Source organism: Callospermophilus lateralis, chromosome X, assembly GCF_048772815.1.
Source record: "Callospermophilus lateralis isolate mCalLat2 chromosome X, mCalLat2.hap1, whole genome shotgun sequence".
NCBI classification, from domain to species: Eukaryota; Metazoa; Chordata; class Mammalia; order Rodentia; family Sciuridae; genus Callospermophilus; species Callospermophilus lateralis.
In genome coordinates, this window is record NC_135325.1 from 106,097,733 (window position 1) to 106,112,901 (window position 15,169).

Here is a 15,169-nt window from a genome sequence, read left to right on the forward strand (position 1 = left end):
CAAAAGGAGAAAATGAGAGAGAAAGAGAGGGAGAGAGGGAGAGAGGGAGGGAGGGAGGGAGGGGGAGGGGGGGAGAGAGAGAGAGAGAGAGAGAGAGAGAGAGAGAGAGAGAGAATGAGAATGAATGAGAATATGCAAGATAGTGAGCACTTCAAATTGTGTATATGAGATCTGTTCAAATTTTTGCATGGCCTCTCATCCATGAGAGCCCAGGAATTTTCCACACAGCATAGCTAAGATTAAAATATCTGAAATGACATTGAAAAAATACTTTTTATAATTGTAGATGGATACAATACCTTTATTTTATTTATTTATCTTTAAGTAGTGCTGAGGATCGAACCCAGGGCTTCACATGTGCTAGGCAAGCACACTATCACTGAGCTATAACCCCAGCCTTGAGATGATATTTAAGCTGCCACCCAAAAGAAAGGATTTCCAGCTTGAATTGAATGAAACAAATTCACCATTAAAACAAAACAAGATCAACAGTTTTAGAAGGACATAACAGAATTTAGAATCTTTAAAACATAATATTCATACTTATTCAGGACAATGTCCAAAATACTTGATATATGAATAACTATGATGAGATGGTCCATTTCCAAGAGGAAGGATAATCAGCAGAAACCAACTTTAAAATAATGCAGATGTGGTAATTAACAGACAAAGAATTGAATTAAACCAGGTATTATAACTATGTTCAATGATATAAAGGAAATATGCTCAAAATGAATTTAAAAAGATAGGGAATCTTGGTAGAAGGTCAAAAACTTTAAAAATGAGTCAAAAGTTCTGGATCAAAGGTTGTCTTGTATGAAAATAAGAAAGCCAAGAGTGGTTTGTCTGGAAATTTAAAAAGCAATAAATAAATAAATCTTTTTCTGATACGTATTATATTTTCTGTATTTCTTTTATATAATTGAGTATAGATATAATAGCTGTTTTAATTCCTTATCTGCTGATTATCACATCTGGGTAATTCTAAAATTGAAAAAACACAATACCCAAAATAAAAATAATTGGATGAGCCTAAAAGTAGAATAGAGATGGCAGAATAAAGAGAGAACTTAAATATAGAATAATACATATGTGTTCAATTTGAAGAACATGAGAAAATATATACAGCTAAAAAGATAGATGTACATAAAATATACAATTTTATAATATATACATATATATTAAAAATTTTAAATAACAGAAGCTCGGAGAATTGTCTGCTTACACCTATTACTCAAAGGTCTAACCTACATGTAAATGAAATTCCAGAGAGAATGATTTGAAAATATGTGAAGAAATAATGGTTGATAGCTTCTCAAATCTGATGAAAGACACCAATCTACATATACAAAGAGATCAGTTAATTCCAAGTGGGATATGTGTGGAGAAAAGGATGTCTAGGAACAAGAGAAAAGAGAAATTCTTGAAAGCAGAGGAAAACACAACATTATATAGAGGGGAATAATTTCAATAATTTTCATTTCTTTCAGAAATGATAAAACCAAGAACTCAGTGGAATATTATCTTTAAAGTTTAAATAAAAATATTCATTTGTTCAGAATTCTGTATGCAGAGAAAAAGATAAGTATATTTTTCAAACAAAAGTAAATGTAAGAATTCATCACCAAGAGACCTGTACTATAGAAAATGCTGAAGAAAGTTTTTCCTGCTTTAGAGACAAGCTACCTGATATAAATAAAGCTCTTCAGGAAGACATGAAGAACATTACAAATTATCAAGATCACACTGGAAAAGTCACATTAGAAAAAGTAAACATGGTAACTGTGCATTTTGGAGCAGCTCAAAATCATTTAAAGGCTACTTAATGCCTGTCAGAGGCCCCTTAGTTCTGAGTTGCAAATTCCTTGCCTAGATTGACCCCTACTAGGTTTCATACAGAAAGTATCCAAAGCTGTCTGGTAAAAATTGCCACCATTTGTGGGGATTATATATATTTAAAATGGATTTATTAATAATTAACGCTGCAATTAGTCACTATTCCAATTAGTTACTATTCCACTCTTCCATTATTTCTTCTTTTTTTATTCCTCTTATCAAGAAAAAATAATGATTTCTATTTCAAGTTAAGTTTTCATTAAATAAATAAGAGGCCCTTTAAAAGGTGAGCTAATCAGTATCATTGCAAAGTTAAGAAGTAATAGAGGGGGCTGGGATTGTGGCTCAGCGGTAGAGCGCTGGCCTAGCACAGGTGGGACCCGGGTTCGATCCTCAGCACCACATAAAAATAAAGGCATTGTGTTGTGTTCATCTATACCTAAAAAATTAGTATTTTTAAAAAAGAATTAATAGAAAAATCAGATGCTAATATAGCATCTTCCATGTACTGCAGGTGTATTATTTTAAATAGAATAAAATAATGACTAGCTTGAGAAAAATGAACTTTAAACATCTGTGTCATAAGAGAGATTTATTATGTCTTATTCCAACTCATCGCACAGAGAAAAATAAAGGAATTTCTTATTGCTGTGACTCATTCTATCTCAGGAGACTGAATTTCAGTTATCATCAGAGCTGTTATTGGAAAGGTGATTATAATGAGGTTTGACATTGGCAAATTACAGTATTGTACAACTTACTGCATGAGGAAAAGTTGTGGTTTTCTAGATGACTAACAAAAATGTACACCGTTAGAGGGTATAAACAGAGATCAACTCTCAATTCACACATGTCACACAACCCTGGGAATGTTAGTGTTTCTCAGAAGGATTATGTTCCTTCTAGGGAAATATCCCAGGGCAGGAAAATATGAGAGCTAAGACACTTCCTGTAGCTGCTCAGCATCCACAAAACATTTTTGTGCTTCTAGCTGACAAGAAATCATAATCTTTTCTTAGAAATATAAAAAGTTCAGTCACTACGTGATATGGCTTATCTAGATGTCTTTCACAACTTCAAAACTCCCTAGAAATATAACAGACTTAGGGGCAAATTTTACCTAAATGCTTCAAAATACTCTAGGAAACAAGAATTACCATTTGATTTAGCAGACAATGAAATGAGGATAATAAAAAAAGGAAGTTTGCTCTAAGTTGTTCACTTGAGTAAATTAGCAGAGCTCAGAGTCCTCTACCCACTAGACAACTGTTGTAAGCTATAAAGAAAGACTCATAGCATTATTCTTCTATAAATAACCAATACTAAGTCACGCAAATGGTATAAAAGCAAAGAGAACAGCAGAGGTTATGGGGTACCATACTAAAGTGAAGTCATAGGAATCACTTAGTAAATGACTATACCTCCAAGAAAAATGAGTGAGATCTTAATTCTTTGAAAACCTTACCATTATAGCGTTTTATAGTTGAGATACCCATTTTCTGCATTCTCTGGTTAGATAAGAAAAACTCTACTTTGGGAAGCACACCCTAACCAATACCTTCAGAGTGAGGGGTTATAAGGTGGCATGTGTCTGGAAAAGGTGCTTTACCTAGATCAGACATAGGTATATAAAAGGAAAGGATTCTAAGCCACTGATGTACAGACAGAAAAGGAAATTGCTACCTCTCAGTTTTTCTAGAGCTGAAACTAAAAGAGCACCAATGCCATGCAAAACCATTTTTGGAAATTTGCGTATGTAAATCTCTACCAGAAAACAACCAAGTCACGACACTAACAGTACATCAAATAAGGTAAGATGGCCCTTCTAAAGATTTCATGCTACTTTATTGCCCATTGTAGATATTTGCTATCATTCAGTTCAATAGTAAATTGTTAGTGATTTCTGAAATGGCACAATACTGTCTTTACATCTGTTCTAATAGTTACTTTTTCAGAAGCTTAGAAATTCCTATTGCTCCACAATGGACAATGAAATGTACTTTCAGATGGAATTAAATTGAAACCCAAGACAGAGGGAAGCGCCTGAAAAGAACTACTTTTGCACTAGCTGGTGTTTTTGATTTATTATAAAGTAAGCAAATCATAATTAATTACACATTAATTATCTAACAATAGTTTCACAAAAATTTATGTGGAATTAAATTCATCTTATTTGTATTTTTTGATAATAACATGATTACCAGAAAAATCAACATTCCTTATTAAATTTGTAACAAGATTCTACTTACCTGGATTTTCAATATTAACAGGAAACTTGGCAGGGAAAGGGTCATGAGGGAATGAAAAGGAGCAGAGGACAGGGAGACAGTTTTCTATACTTGTATTAGCAATTTGATTCTGAGGTATCATTTAATACAATGAAGCAAAGCACAAACATAGGTACTTGGTCAATGTCTATTGTATGATATTTAATGAAAATACAAATTAGTTGAATCAAATTGGGTTATAATTTTTTTTTGGTAGCTGAAAGCCAACAGCCAATGTTAGTGCAAATGTGTCCTAAAATGAGGGTATGTGGATGGTTGGAATGTCTATCTGCAAACAGTTCTTCAGAGTTTGGAATGGTAGGCCTGCAAATCTAGAGAGAAAGTTATTTTATCAATCATAGTATTTCATCAGGCCCCTTTTCCTCTGGCCCAGTGGTATAAAATCTGATATTAGGGAGGATGCAAGGGACTATCTCTTCAGTTTCTCCTGCTGTGGCTCTAGTTTTTATATATCATCCAAGGTCTAGCCTTTGGTGTAGGGCATGTTTCAGAGACACAAAAATTATTAATGATTCTGTAGAAAAAAAGAGTTTCAATGAAAGAGACAAATGCTAGTAGTCACTGTGGATACTAACTTTCAGTAAGGGGTGGGACTTCAGCCTTCTCTTACTACCTTTTACAATTGTATTTGCAGGAAACCCACACACATATAAATCAGGAAAGTAAAGACATATTAGCAAATTAGTTTGCCTGACATATGATGCCAAAGTTAGTGCTTAAACTCCCCAAAGATGGGGCCTTTTCCTTCTTGCTCCATACCCTGTCTCTGAGCAGAGTAAGGCAGTGTTGGCTGCTTGTAGAAGGATGACAATGAAACAAATAACAGATATTTTATGACATGAGGAGGTGACCAACTGACTTTTCCCCAAAGGCAACTGGTGAAAAGGTTAAGCACCAGAAATTTCTACCATGATGAAATGCCTGACACATAAGTTGTAGCATTGATGCCAAGGTTAAGAAAAAGGCAGTCAAGTTTATTAAGTCTTTGGGATGCTTTGATTTTCCAGTGGGGTGCTAAGATGTGGCCACAATTTAAGAGGATAGTTTCTTCACTTTCCACAGGCTACCTCCTTTCAGTCCTCACAATGGCCTGCTATGAAGTGATAGTTTACAAAGGTAAAAAAACAAAAACAAAAATAATAACATGAACAAACAACAACTTAAGAGGCACCAATATAAAGTTTAGGGAATGCAATCAGTGGAAGGTCACCAGCTATGTCCCACTTTCAGTAGTAGTTTTACTTACTGAGATTGAGATATTCATGGTGGGCCTTAATTAAATCCAATTTAATAGATAAGAAATATTTTGGGTTTTCCACAAAGTCTACAAAGCACAGTATGAAACATATAGCTCTTGGCAAGTCATACTGGCTGTGTACTTTATCCTGATCAATCTGCCAAGGAAGCTCCATAACAATATTGGCTAATAGGGTGCATAGCTCTCAATTCTCTTCAGGCCCAGAGAAATGTCCATCTCACTGGCACAGCTATCTCTACTGTGAACCTCATTAAACTCAAGTATATTCCTACTACATAGGTAGACTTGATATATAACTAATAGATCCCTAACAAATAATATCCATGGGGAATATTTTATTACAATGCAGTTTACAAAAGAGTCATAGCCTGGAGGCCAGTGCTCTAACCAGAGGCTCCCTTCCTTCTATAAAATGGCAACATTGTACTAGCAGGGTTTGCTTTAAAGGGTACGGCTGGTTATATAGCTTCTTCTAACCCTAGGAGCGATACAAGTATATGTGTATTGAAGGGAAGGAGAAGACAGTATAGATTGATTTAATCCCCAACCTGAAAACCAAACTGTTCTAACATCTAAAACTTTTTGAGGGCTGTTGTGATGCCGTAGAAGATTCCACTCCTATCTCATGTGACAGGTTGCAATCAAAATGCAGGTACACTATTGTATAAAATTACCTTTAAGCTATGTGTATAAAGTGCATATAAAGTATAAATGAATTTTCTATTTAGACTTGGGTCCAATCCACAGGAAATCTCATGTATTCACAAATATCCCCAAGTCTGAAAAAAACTCAAAATATGAAACACTTTGGCTCCAACACTTTGGATAAGGGATACTTACCTTGTACTACTTTTCTACAATTGTTAAGACACTGAGCATTTTTTGTTCAACCTTTATTCTTCTGAACTAATGAGTTCAGATATTTGAAATTTAGTATACAAAACTCCACTTCTCCTCTTGACCATTTTAGCTATTGACCCCTATTAGCTCCCAGAGGGCAAAGACTATTTCATCCTGTGTTACTTGTTACAATGCCTGAGACAGAGAAAGTACTCAGTAAACCTTTGAATCCCAATGTTGAGTTTTGTTTGCAGAGGATCAACAACCTGAGTTATCCCTGAAATTCTAAACTCACTTTGTGCTACAGTAGGACAGCTGTTTCCTTTTTTTGCTCCTAATTGTTTTTAATAAGTAAAGATGCTATTGGCTTTTTATGGCCCTACCCAGTCATTGGACAGATGTCTTCAGGGATTTCTCTCTCAAATGATTCCCATATCCCTTTGCTGTGCCAGAACTGATGGCTGAGAGACTGTCATCAATTTATGAATGGAGTTTGGATCATGTTCTTCTAAATGTTCTTCATGGCTTTTGAACTGTTCCTACACAAATTGTCTCATGTATTCTCTTGAAGGACACAGTGAAGAGATCATTGCCTTCATTTTAAAGGTTAGGAATCAAAGGCTCACCTAGGTTAAATCACTTTGTACCAGAGCTCAGAGTGAGAATTTTTAGTTCACTTGCTTGTTATGTAATTTCATGTGAATCACTTAACATTTCTGCATTTCAGTATTACATGTAAAACATGGATTCTATATCTACTCATTATCCCTTATCAAGTTGTTAAAAATTAGGTGAAATGCTATTTACATTTTCATACTATTTATACATTTCTTAACACATTTAATTTTGTAAGAGTGGTTTCATTATTTCCAATTTACAAATGGAGAAATAGAGACTGAGAAAGGCTGAATAACTTGTTCAATATGCACAGCTACAAACATAGCAGAGCTGAGATTTGAATTCATGATTGACTTTAAGTCTAATACTCTTTCCACTATACCATGTCTAACATGAGCCTATGTAGGTGAAATAATCAATGTGAATGTGCCACATAAATGTAGGTATCAGGGGTAGGGGATGTAGCTCAGTGGTAGAGCACCTGCCTAGCATGAGCAAGGTCCTGAATTTCATTCCCAGCACCACATAAAAGTAAATGTTTTATAAATGATATGTAATTGTTAAAAAATATGACAACCTGCATTGATAGATACAATGAAATTGTTACCAGACTGATAAAGAGTACCCAGAAATGAAGTTGCTGCATATATAGATTAAAATATATCAGGACTGGGTAAGGAAGCTGCCCATAGGAACAGAAGAATTCATGGCATATATAGCACCATTTCCAAAGGTAGATCAGTGAAAACAAACTCCCACCTTTTTTTAAAAAAATATTTATTTTTTGTAGTTGGACACAATAACTTTATTTTATTTATTTATATGTGGTGCTGAGGATGGAACCAAGGGCCTTGCATGTGTGAGGCAAGCACTCTACCGCTGAGCCATAACCCCAGCCCCTCCCTTCTTGTTTTTTTTTTTAAGAGAGAGAGAGAGAGAGAGAGAGAGAGAATTTTTTAATATTTATTTATTTTTTTTTTAGTTTTCGATGGATACAACATCTTTATTTTATTTTTATGGGTGCTGAGGATTGAACCCAGTACCCCGCGCATGCCAGGCGAGCACATTACCACTTGAGCCACATCTCCAGCCCCCGATCTTGGTTTTTAATCTTGGAATTCAGAATAGCAACCTAATGACATCACATATATTATAGTGTTAAGCTACAACTGTTAAGTGAGCATTAGCAGAGAGGTGTGTGACAACCTTAATCTGAAATGAAAATCCTCTGTTACCTTTAAATCTTCTACCTCTAAAGATGGCTAAACAGGTTTGATAAGAGAAGCTCAGAATTTTCTTTTTTTCCAATGTAACACCAGTTAGTTCTAGTCTCAATTGTCAAGACACTCCAATAAATGTTAAGACAGCCTTAATATTACTAACACTAGAAACACAGGTGTAATTATTGTTGTGCTCAAGAATAGCTAGTTTAGAGAATTAAACTTATAATTATCCCAGATACACTTTCACTACTAAGGTTTCCAGCCAGCAGAATGCATTCAAGACAACACACATACATTTATTCCCCTTTTGACAGCAGGTGTTCTGGACACCGTGACAGGCTATAGGACACGTCTTAGTCTTTCATTAGGGCCTTGTTGTGACCATGGGAGCTTGGCACTATTTAATTCTGGCTAAATTCCAAATCAATAACTTGTTAAAGAAAGAAACTATCCCCCTGAGGAGCTACCAGAGTAAAAAGTTACCAACCTCAGCTTGTTTGCACCAAACGCTGATGTTTTTACGCTGGGCTTTTGTGAAGTGGTCCCATGCCTTCTGTTTGGAGGCAGAATGGTAAACAGCCACTATCTGCTCAACTGCAGCATCAAATCAGCATTTGGATCAGGCCAGAGTATCATCCAGGGATGGCAAAAGACAGGAGGAGAGAAATAAAAGAGAAATATTAGGCTTTTTGTGTCTTTTTGTTATAACATTGTACTAGGCCATGGTTGAACTTGGAACAGGTTATGTGTACTGGCTATGATTTTAAAGGGGACTCAAAGAAAGAGACATCAATATATAGAAAGAAAAAACAGAACCCCCAGGGTTTGAGATGAAATGATAGCTTAAGTTTTAATATAAACAGTGTGTATTTATTCAGACAAGAGAGGTAAGAGACACAGTAAACGTGCTTTAGTTTAGTACTTGTCTTTAGTTAGTATACTGACCTTACATACTGCAGAAACAAACTGTACCAGCAACTTCTACCACTGAGTTCTTTCATTAACTAGCCCTTTTAAATAATCTGGGATGCTTCACTTCAATAGAATTTTTCCTTTCACTATTCTGAGGTATATTTAATCAGAATCATCAAATCAAAACCTAAGATGGACTGCCTATTTTAAGGATACCTAGTCAGACTTGTTGACTGGAAAATGTAAGTTTTATGGAAGAAGACTGTGTAATTGCAGTCTCAGAGAGTATTATTCAGGGTCTCTTAAAATGTTAAATGGAGAAATATGTACAAATATTGAAGCTTAGATATGATATGAATGAGAATTTTGGAGAAAGAAAAGCAGGACAAGAGCCCCTGATAGGCTGGGGTGTTCACAGTAAGAAAATCTGGAGGTACTGTTTTTTTATAGCCCAGTTTGCACTGTCATCTAGTGAGTTAAGGATTTATATTCCTATAATACTTGCTGCTCTCTTTTTCTACTTATTCTGAAGTCCTGAAGACATACATTTTCACTTCCTGGGTTTTATGCCCATATATACTTCCAAATACAAGTGGAAAATGGAACAATTCCTTAATCCCAATTATATATGAAGCAAGTGTAGCAAGCATAGGAAGAGTGGACCATAACTGTTTAAAACTCAAAGTATAAAACTGCACCCTTATTCTTAAGGTGAGTGTAGTTCCTTACTGAAAATTTATGAGTGTGTAATTTTGTAAGATAGTGAACAAAAAAATGACTTGACAATTTATCTGTTTTATCTCATTTAGGAAAACTTGAAAAGGTTTAAAGTGGTACTTCTTTTTAGAAAATGCCCATTTCAATGGCTTTTCACCCTGTCACAGTGTCTATCATATTCAGAAAAGGCAGTAGAAGAGAAGAAACTAAATATAAAACATAGAAGTAGCAAATTTGTTTTTTATTCAATCACATCTTAGGAATTATAATTTTTATCACTAAAAGGCCATAAAAAGCTTATTAAAATAATGACAATGAGGCAAATATGAAGAAAAACAGTTTTAAAATGCTGACACATGACTACTATTCAGGAGACTGAGGGAAGAGGATCACAAGTCATGGCCCACTTCAGGAACTTAATAATAAAATGAAAATAAAACTTAAAATAAAAATTTTAAAACAGGCTCTCTGGAGAGGCAGCTCAGTAGTAAAGGTCCCCTGAGTTCAATTCCCAAACCTCCCCCCAGAAAAACACTAATGCTATATCCTGATGTCAGCAATAAAATACCCCCCACTTCACTGAAGATTGGTACTATTAAGTACAGAATGTGGTCTAAGTATCAGTATTTCTAAGGATCTGAAGTAGATACACCAGAGAAAATGAAAATAGGAGACGCTCACATGAATCCTGTGAAACTAGAGCTTTGGTGTTTGGCAATACAAAGAGAGCACGAGGTGGTGGAGGAAGATAGCCTTGCTCCTTAACACAGGATGATGGCTCTATAGGCCTGGGCTCCCATGAGAACAAGTGGTGACTAAGGGAAGCACCCTCTCACCCTTCCAGAAGAACTCTTAACTTCTACTCACATTGAATGAGAATTCCAGAAAGGGCCTGCTTGAACTTCTCCTTTGCTTCTTCCATATCTTTCTCATGGGCAGCTTTCTCATTCACCAGGCGGCGGACATGGCTGTTGGCTGACTGGATCATGGAGTAGAAGTTGTTGGCACTGCGGCGGTTCACCTCTCCTCGCTCTATCCAGGTGAGCAAGGTCTGCACAGCTTCTGAGAATTTGGAATCATCTGAAAAAAAGAGTTTATTTTTAGAATTATCAAATGCAACCTAATCTCCATTAAAATATTTTCCCAACATGCTGCCAAGGAGGTCATCATGGCTTTTTGGCAGTCATGGTTTAGTAAATTGCTGAGGATGAGGAGCTACACACACACACACACACACATATGCACTGCACATAAAGGGCAGGCAGGCAGAAAGGCAGAACTAACAAAAGCCTCCAAAAGTACTTAGATTGGCTGTAGGTTATTTCAGAAATGTAATTGTTTGTTGTTTCCGTAACAAAATTTTTCCACACTGGGGTGTACCTCAGTAACAAGGTGTACACATGCTTAAATCCTGGTTTGATCCCCAGCACCACAAAACAACACATTTTTCTGCACAGATATTATAATTTTCATGTACTGTAAATCGCCTAACTTTTCAGAGTGTGTGTGTGTGTGTGTGTGTGTGTGTGTGTGTGTATGTGTATGTGTGTGTGTGTGTACACACCTGCATGCTTGCATGAGAGAGGAGGGGAAATGAGAATGAGCTATGAGTTAGCAGTGAGGCAACTTCAGAATTCTCTAATCCTATGTTTTAACAAGGAAAAATAAACATGAGTCCTGGGTTTAACTTCATGTTGACATTAACTTTACCCAGGATCCATGGAATTATAGTGTTGAAAGGAGCCTTAGGAAAGAGGTAAATGGGCAATTCTTTAGGTATAAACATATCTTTGACCTTTTATAATATCACTCCTGCATGTAATCCATAGCTCTAGGCCTTCCTCTCAGTCCCAGTCACAGTCTATTTTGATGCAGTTCATTTTATTTCTGTATTTCTTCACATTCTTTTTCTCTTGCTGGAAGAATTCTCATAGTAGATGTCTGCAGCTAGTTAGGAGTTATTCTCTGATGTTAAGATATTAGCCCAGATCTTCCAAAGCTTCTGGTTCAGCTCCCTGAAAGCCATTTATGCACTCTGCTATTACAGACTCCTGAGAGTGAGAGTCCATTAGCATCCCATTGAATCCCCATTCTAGGGCTTCACATCCCTCTCTGGCCAGAAACCCTTCTGTCAAGTGGAAGTATCTCTCACTGCAATTTGAACTTCTTGCTTCTTGCTCTTTTTTCATTGAAGGCATATAATAGGTCAGCCTTCTCTTTATACCCAGCTTTTCATTTCATTACTTGGATATAGTCTTGATGTTGATGCTCAGTTTTTTTGTTTCTCTTGAGGGCCACGATACCAGAAAATTCTTTTTTTGTATGTTTGTTTTTCACTGAAACTGACTTGTTTGGTATCATGTGAATAGGCAAGTCTTGGAGCTGGCATCTTATCAATGCCTTCAGCCATCCCAATTTTTCAAAATGTACGATTATTTCTGTGTCTTTATTCTAGATTCTATATTTTCTGCTTTTTTACTTTGCAAGAAGTTTAAATCAACCCAAAGAGAACTGATTTCTTAAAAGTGTGAGTCACTTAGAGTATGTCATATAAACATGTTTGGTGAGTGAGACCTATTTAGAGAGTGGAATTAGCAGGATCTTGCTGAGCTGAGAGCACAAGAAGGAAGCAAATTCATACCATTAGAGCTGGGTTGGAGTCACCAATAAGATCAGTGGGACATCAGCATTCATTCAATAAAATCAACTATACTCAGAAAATGAGAGACTGGTTTGACCTACTATGAAGAGAGCAGGCAGGTTGATTAATGTTAAATTAGCAAAATGGCTTTGAGAATCAAGCAAGAGGAACATGAATCAAAACTAAAGGAAAAGCAATCTGACTTAGCAATGTCTGGAAGTTTCCATAGCCTCTGTGTGAAATAAATTGGCTTTTTTTAAGAGATTAAAAAAGTCTTCCTTTAGTAATTTGTGGCTAAGTCTTTGAGTACTCTAAGAAAAATGTACACTGTGACTACTTCTGTGCCTTCATTTTCTCATCTTTAAAATGAGGATGTTTACCAGGGTTTATTAGGGTCACATCAAATTATATCATGCTGATTCACTCATTCAATTTAGAATTCAAAGCTTACTTGCATCTACCATGAACGAGGGCATGTACAGGTTCCCAGTGATGAATCACACCTAATAGTCTCTGATGTGGAAAGTGGGAAAACCCTACTTCTTCTTAGTCATCTAATGCCTACAGGGGAAAACACCATCCCTTGAGAAATGAAGAAGCAGAGACATAGGTGGCATGGAAAAATTTCCTGGATCTTGAATTACTAGGTACAGCTCTCTATCAGCAAGGCTCCAACACAAGAAATGCTCAGAATCAACGTGTGGGATATTCAAAGGGTAACTGCAAATAATACAATGATATTTATTACAATTTCCTAAAGAAAAGAGTTCTTTTAATCATGAAACTTGAATGCCTCTATACCTTTTAGTTTTTCAGCAACAATGCTGCATTCATGATCTGAATAGTGGACCACTGGGGGTGGGGATGGAGGGCGCAGTCTTTCTTCTTCCATCCGTCTCCGGTGGCGCTCCTCTCTAGCTAGCATGCGCTGTTTACACTCCCACTCATACAGGTCATCTCGAGCCTGTGCAAAATCAACGTGCAGCCGGCCTGTATCCTTTTTGTCAGTACTAGAACCCAGGCGAATTCGGTAACCTAAGTTTGAGTGGAAAGGGGAGAGAACAGCAGACTAGTAAGGACAAGTTCAGTGTTTCAGGTGTGGTTACAACACTTCCAAGTGACCACAAAATCCCCAATTCTCTATTTCATGATTATATATGCTACCAAGGTGAATCACCAAAAGACAAATTGCAATGTCATCTCCAATAACTATTTACTATTCTGTTGGGTTAGTCCTGTTTATTTTTTATTTTTTTAGTTATACATGGGCACAATGTTTTTATTTTGTTTATTTTTAAATTTATTTTTATGTGATGCTGAGGATCGAACCCATGGTCTCACACACTAGAGGTGAGTGCTTTACCACTGAGCCACAACCCCAGCCCGTTAGTCTTGTTTTTATGAGTTCCATTCCTTCATCTGTCACTTACCTCTGAAGGAAGGTGGCTCTGTGGGTAATGGCATCTGGGATAAGCCTTATATGGCACCAAGGGCTGGGAAGAATGGAAATAGTGGTCTCAAATTATGGGGTCTTTGGATAACTTCAAGAGTGTCAGTAAATATACCACAGTTTCTTAATCCATTCATCTATTGGAGGGCATCTAGATGAACGGATAAAGAAACTGTGGCATAAAAAAGAGAATAAAATTATGGCATTTTCAGGTAAATGGATGGAGTTGCAGAATATCATGCTAAGCAAAGTAAGCCAATCCCAAAAAAAACCAAAGGCCAAATGTTCTCTCTGGTAAGTGGATGCTGATCCATAATGGGTAGAGGGGGCAGAGGAAGAATGAAGGAACTTTGGCTTGGCCAAAGGGGAGGGGGGAGGGGAAGGAGCACGGGGGTAGGTAAGATGGTGGAATGAGATGAACATCATTACCCTAGGTATATGTATGATTGCACAAAAGGTGCAACTCTACATTGTGTACAACCAGAGAAATAAAAAGTTATGCCCCATTTGTGTACAATGAAACAAAATGCATTCTGCTGTCATGTATAAGTAATCAGAAAAAATTTTAAAAAATGTAAAACAAAAGAGTGTCATACAGAAATTCAGTAAAATATAAATGTATTAACTTGGCATTTCAATCTCTAAAAATCAATTCCTAGATACATTTGTTTGGATTTTTTTCTCTCTTCCTTTCTTTCTTTTCTTTTTTTTTTTTTTTTTTTGCACAGAGATGAGTTTTTATTGTGAATGGATTTTTTGGGGATGGGTGGGTACTAGAGATTAAACTCACTCAACCACTGAGCCACATTCCCAGCCCTATTTTGTATTTTATTTAGGACAGGGTCTCACTGAGCTGCTTAGTGCCTCGCTTTTGCGCTACCTTTGAACTCTCGATCCTCCTGCCTCAGACTCCTGAGCTGCTGGGATTGTGGGTATTTCTTCAAATATTGTTTCTGTTCCTTCCACTCTCCCCTCTCTATCAGAGCTGTAGTTAGGCGTATATTTGGCCCTTTAACGTTGTCTCACAGCTCAGTGACATTCAATTCACTTCTTTAAAATAATTTTCTCTCTGTATTTCATTTTGGATGGTTTTTTATCCCTATGTGTTTAAGTTTTTTTTTCTTTTGCAATATCTAATTTGCCATTAGTCCTATTCAGTGATTTTTTTTCCAACATAGACATTGTAGTTTAAATCTCTAGAAGTTTGGCTCTTTTTCATATCTTTTGTGTTTCTACTTAATATTTTCAATATTTTCTCTAGCTGCTTGAACACATGATATCCAACTTTGATACTTGCTTTTACATTCTTAACTATTAGTTACATTACCTGTATCACTTCTGGTTCTGTTTCAGTTGGCTAACTTTTGTGGTTTGGGTCTTGCTTTT

At 36.3% G+C, this 15,169-nt stretch overlaps 1 protein-coding gene across 8 annotated transcripts in view; it reads right to left on the reverse strand.

The window, feature by feature from the left end:
- The window catches only part of Enox2 (ecto-NOX disulfide-thiol exchanger 2), a 316,931-nt gene that overhangs the window by 36,508 nt on the left and 265,254 nt on the right, over nt 1-15,169 (reverse strand). For all 8 annotated transcript variants that reach the window (XM_077106346.1, XM_077106348.1, XM_077106345.1 and 5 more), the window contains 3 exons: nt 13,135-13,368; nt 10,560-10,772; nt 8,551-8,657 (listed from right to left, as the gene is read on the reverse strand). In XM_077106346.1, coding sequence (XP_076962461.1) covers nt 8,551-8,657; nt 10,560-10,772; nt 13,135-13,368 — 554 coding nt within the window. The remainder of the gene's footprint in view (nt 1-8,550; nt 8,658-10,559; nt 10,773-13,134; nt 13,369-15,169) is intronic.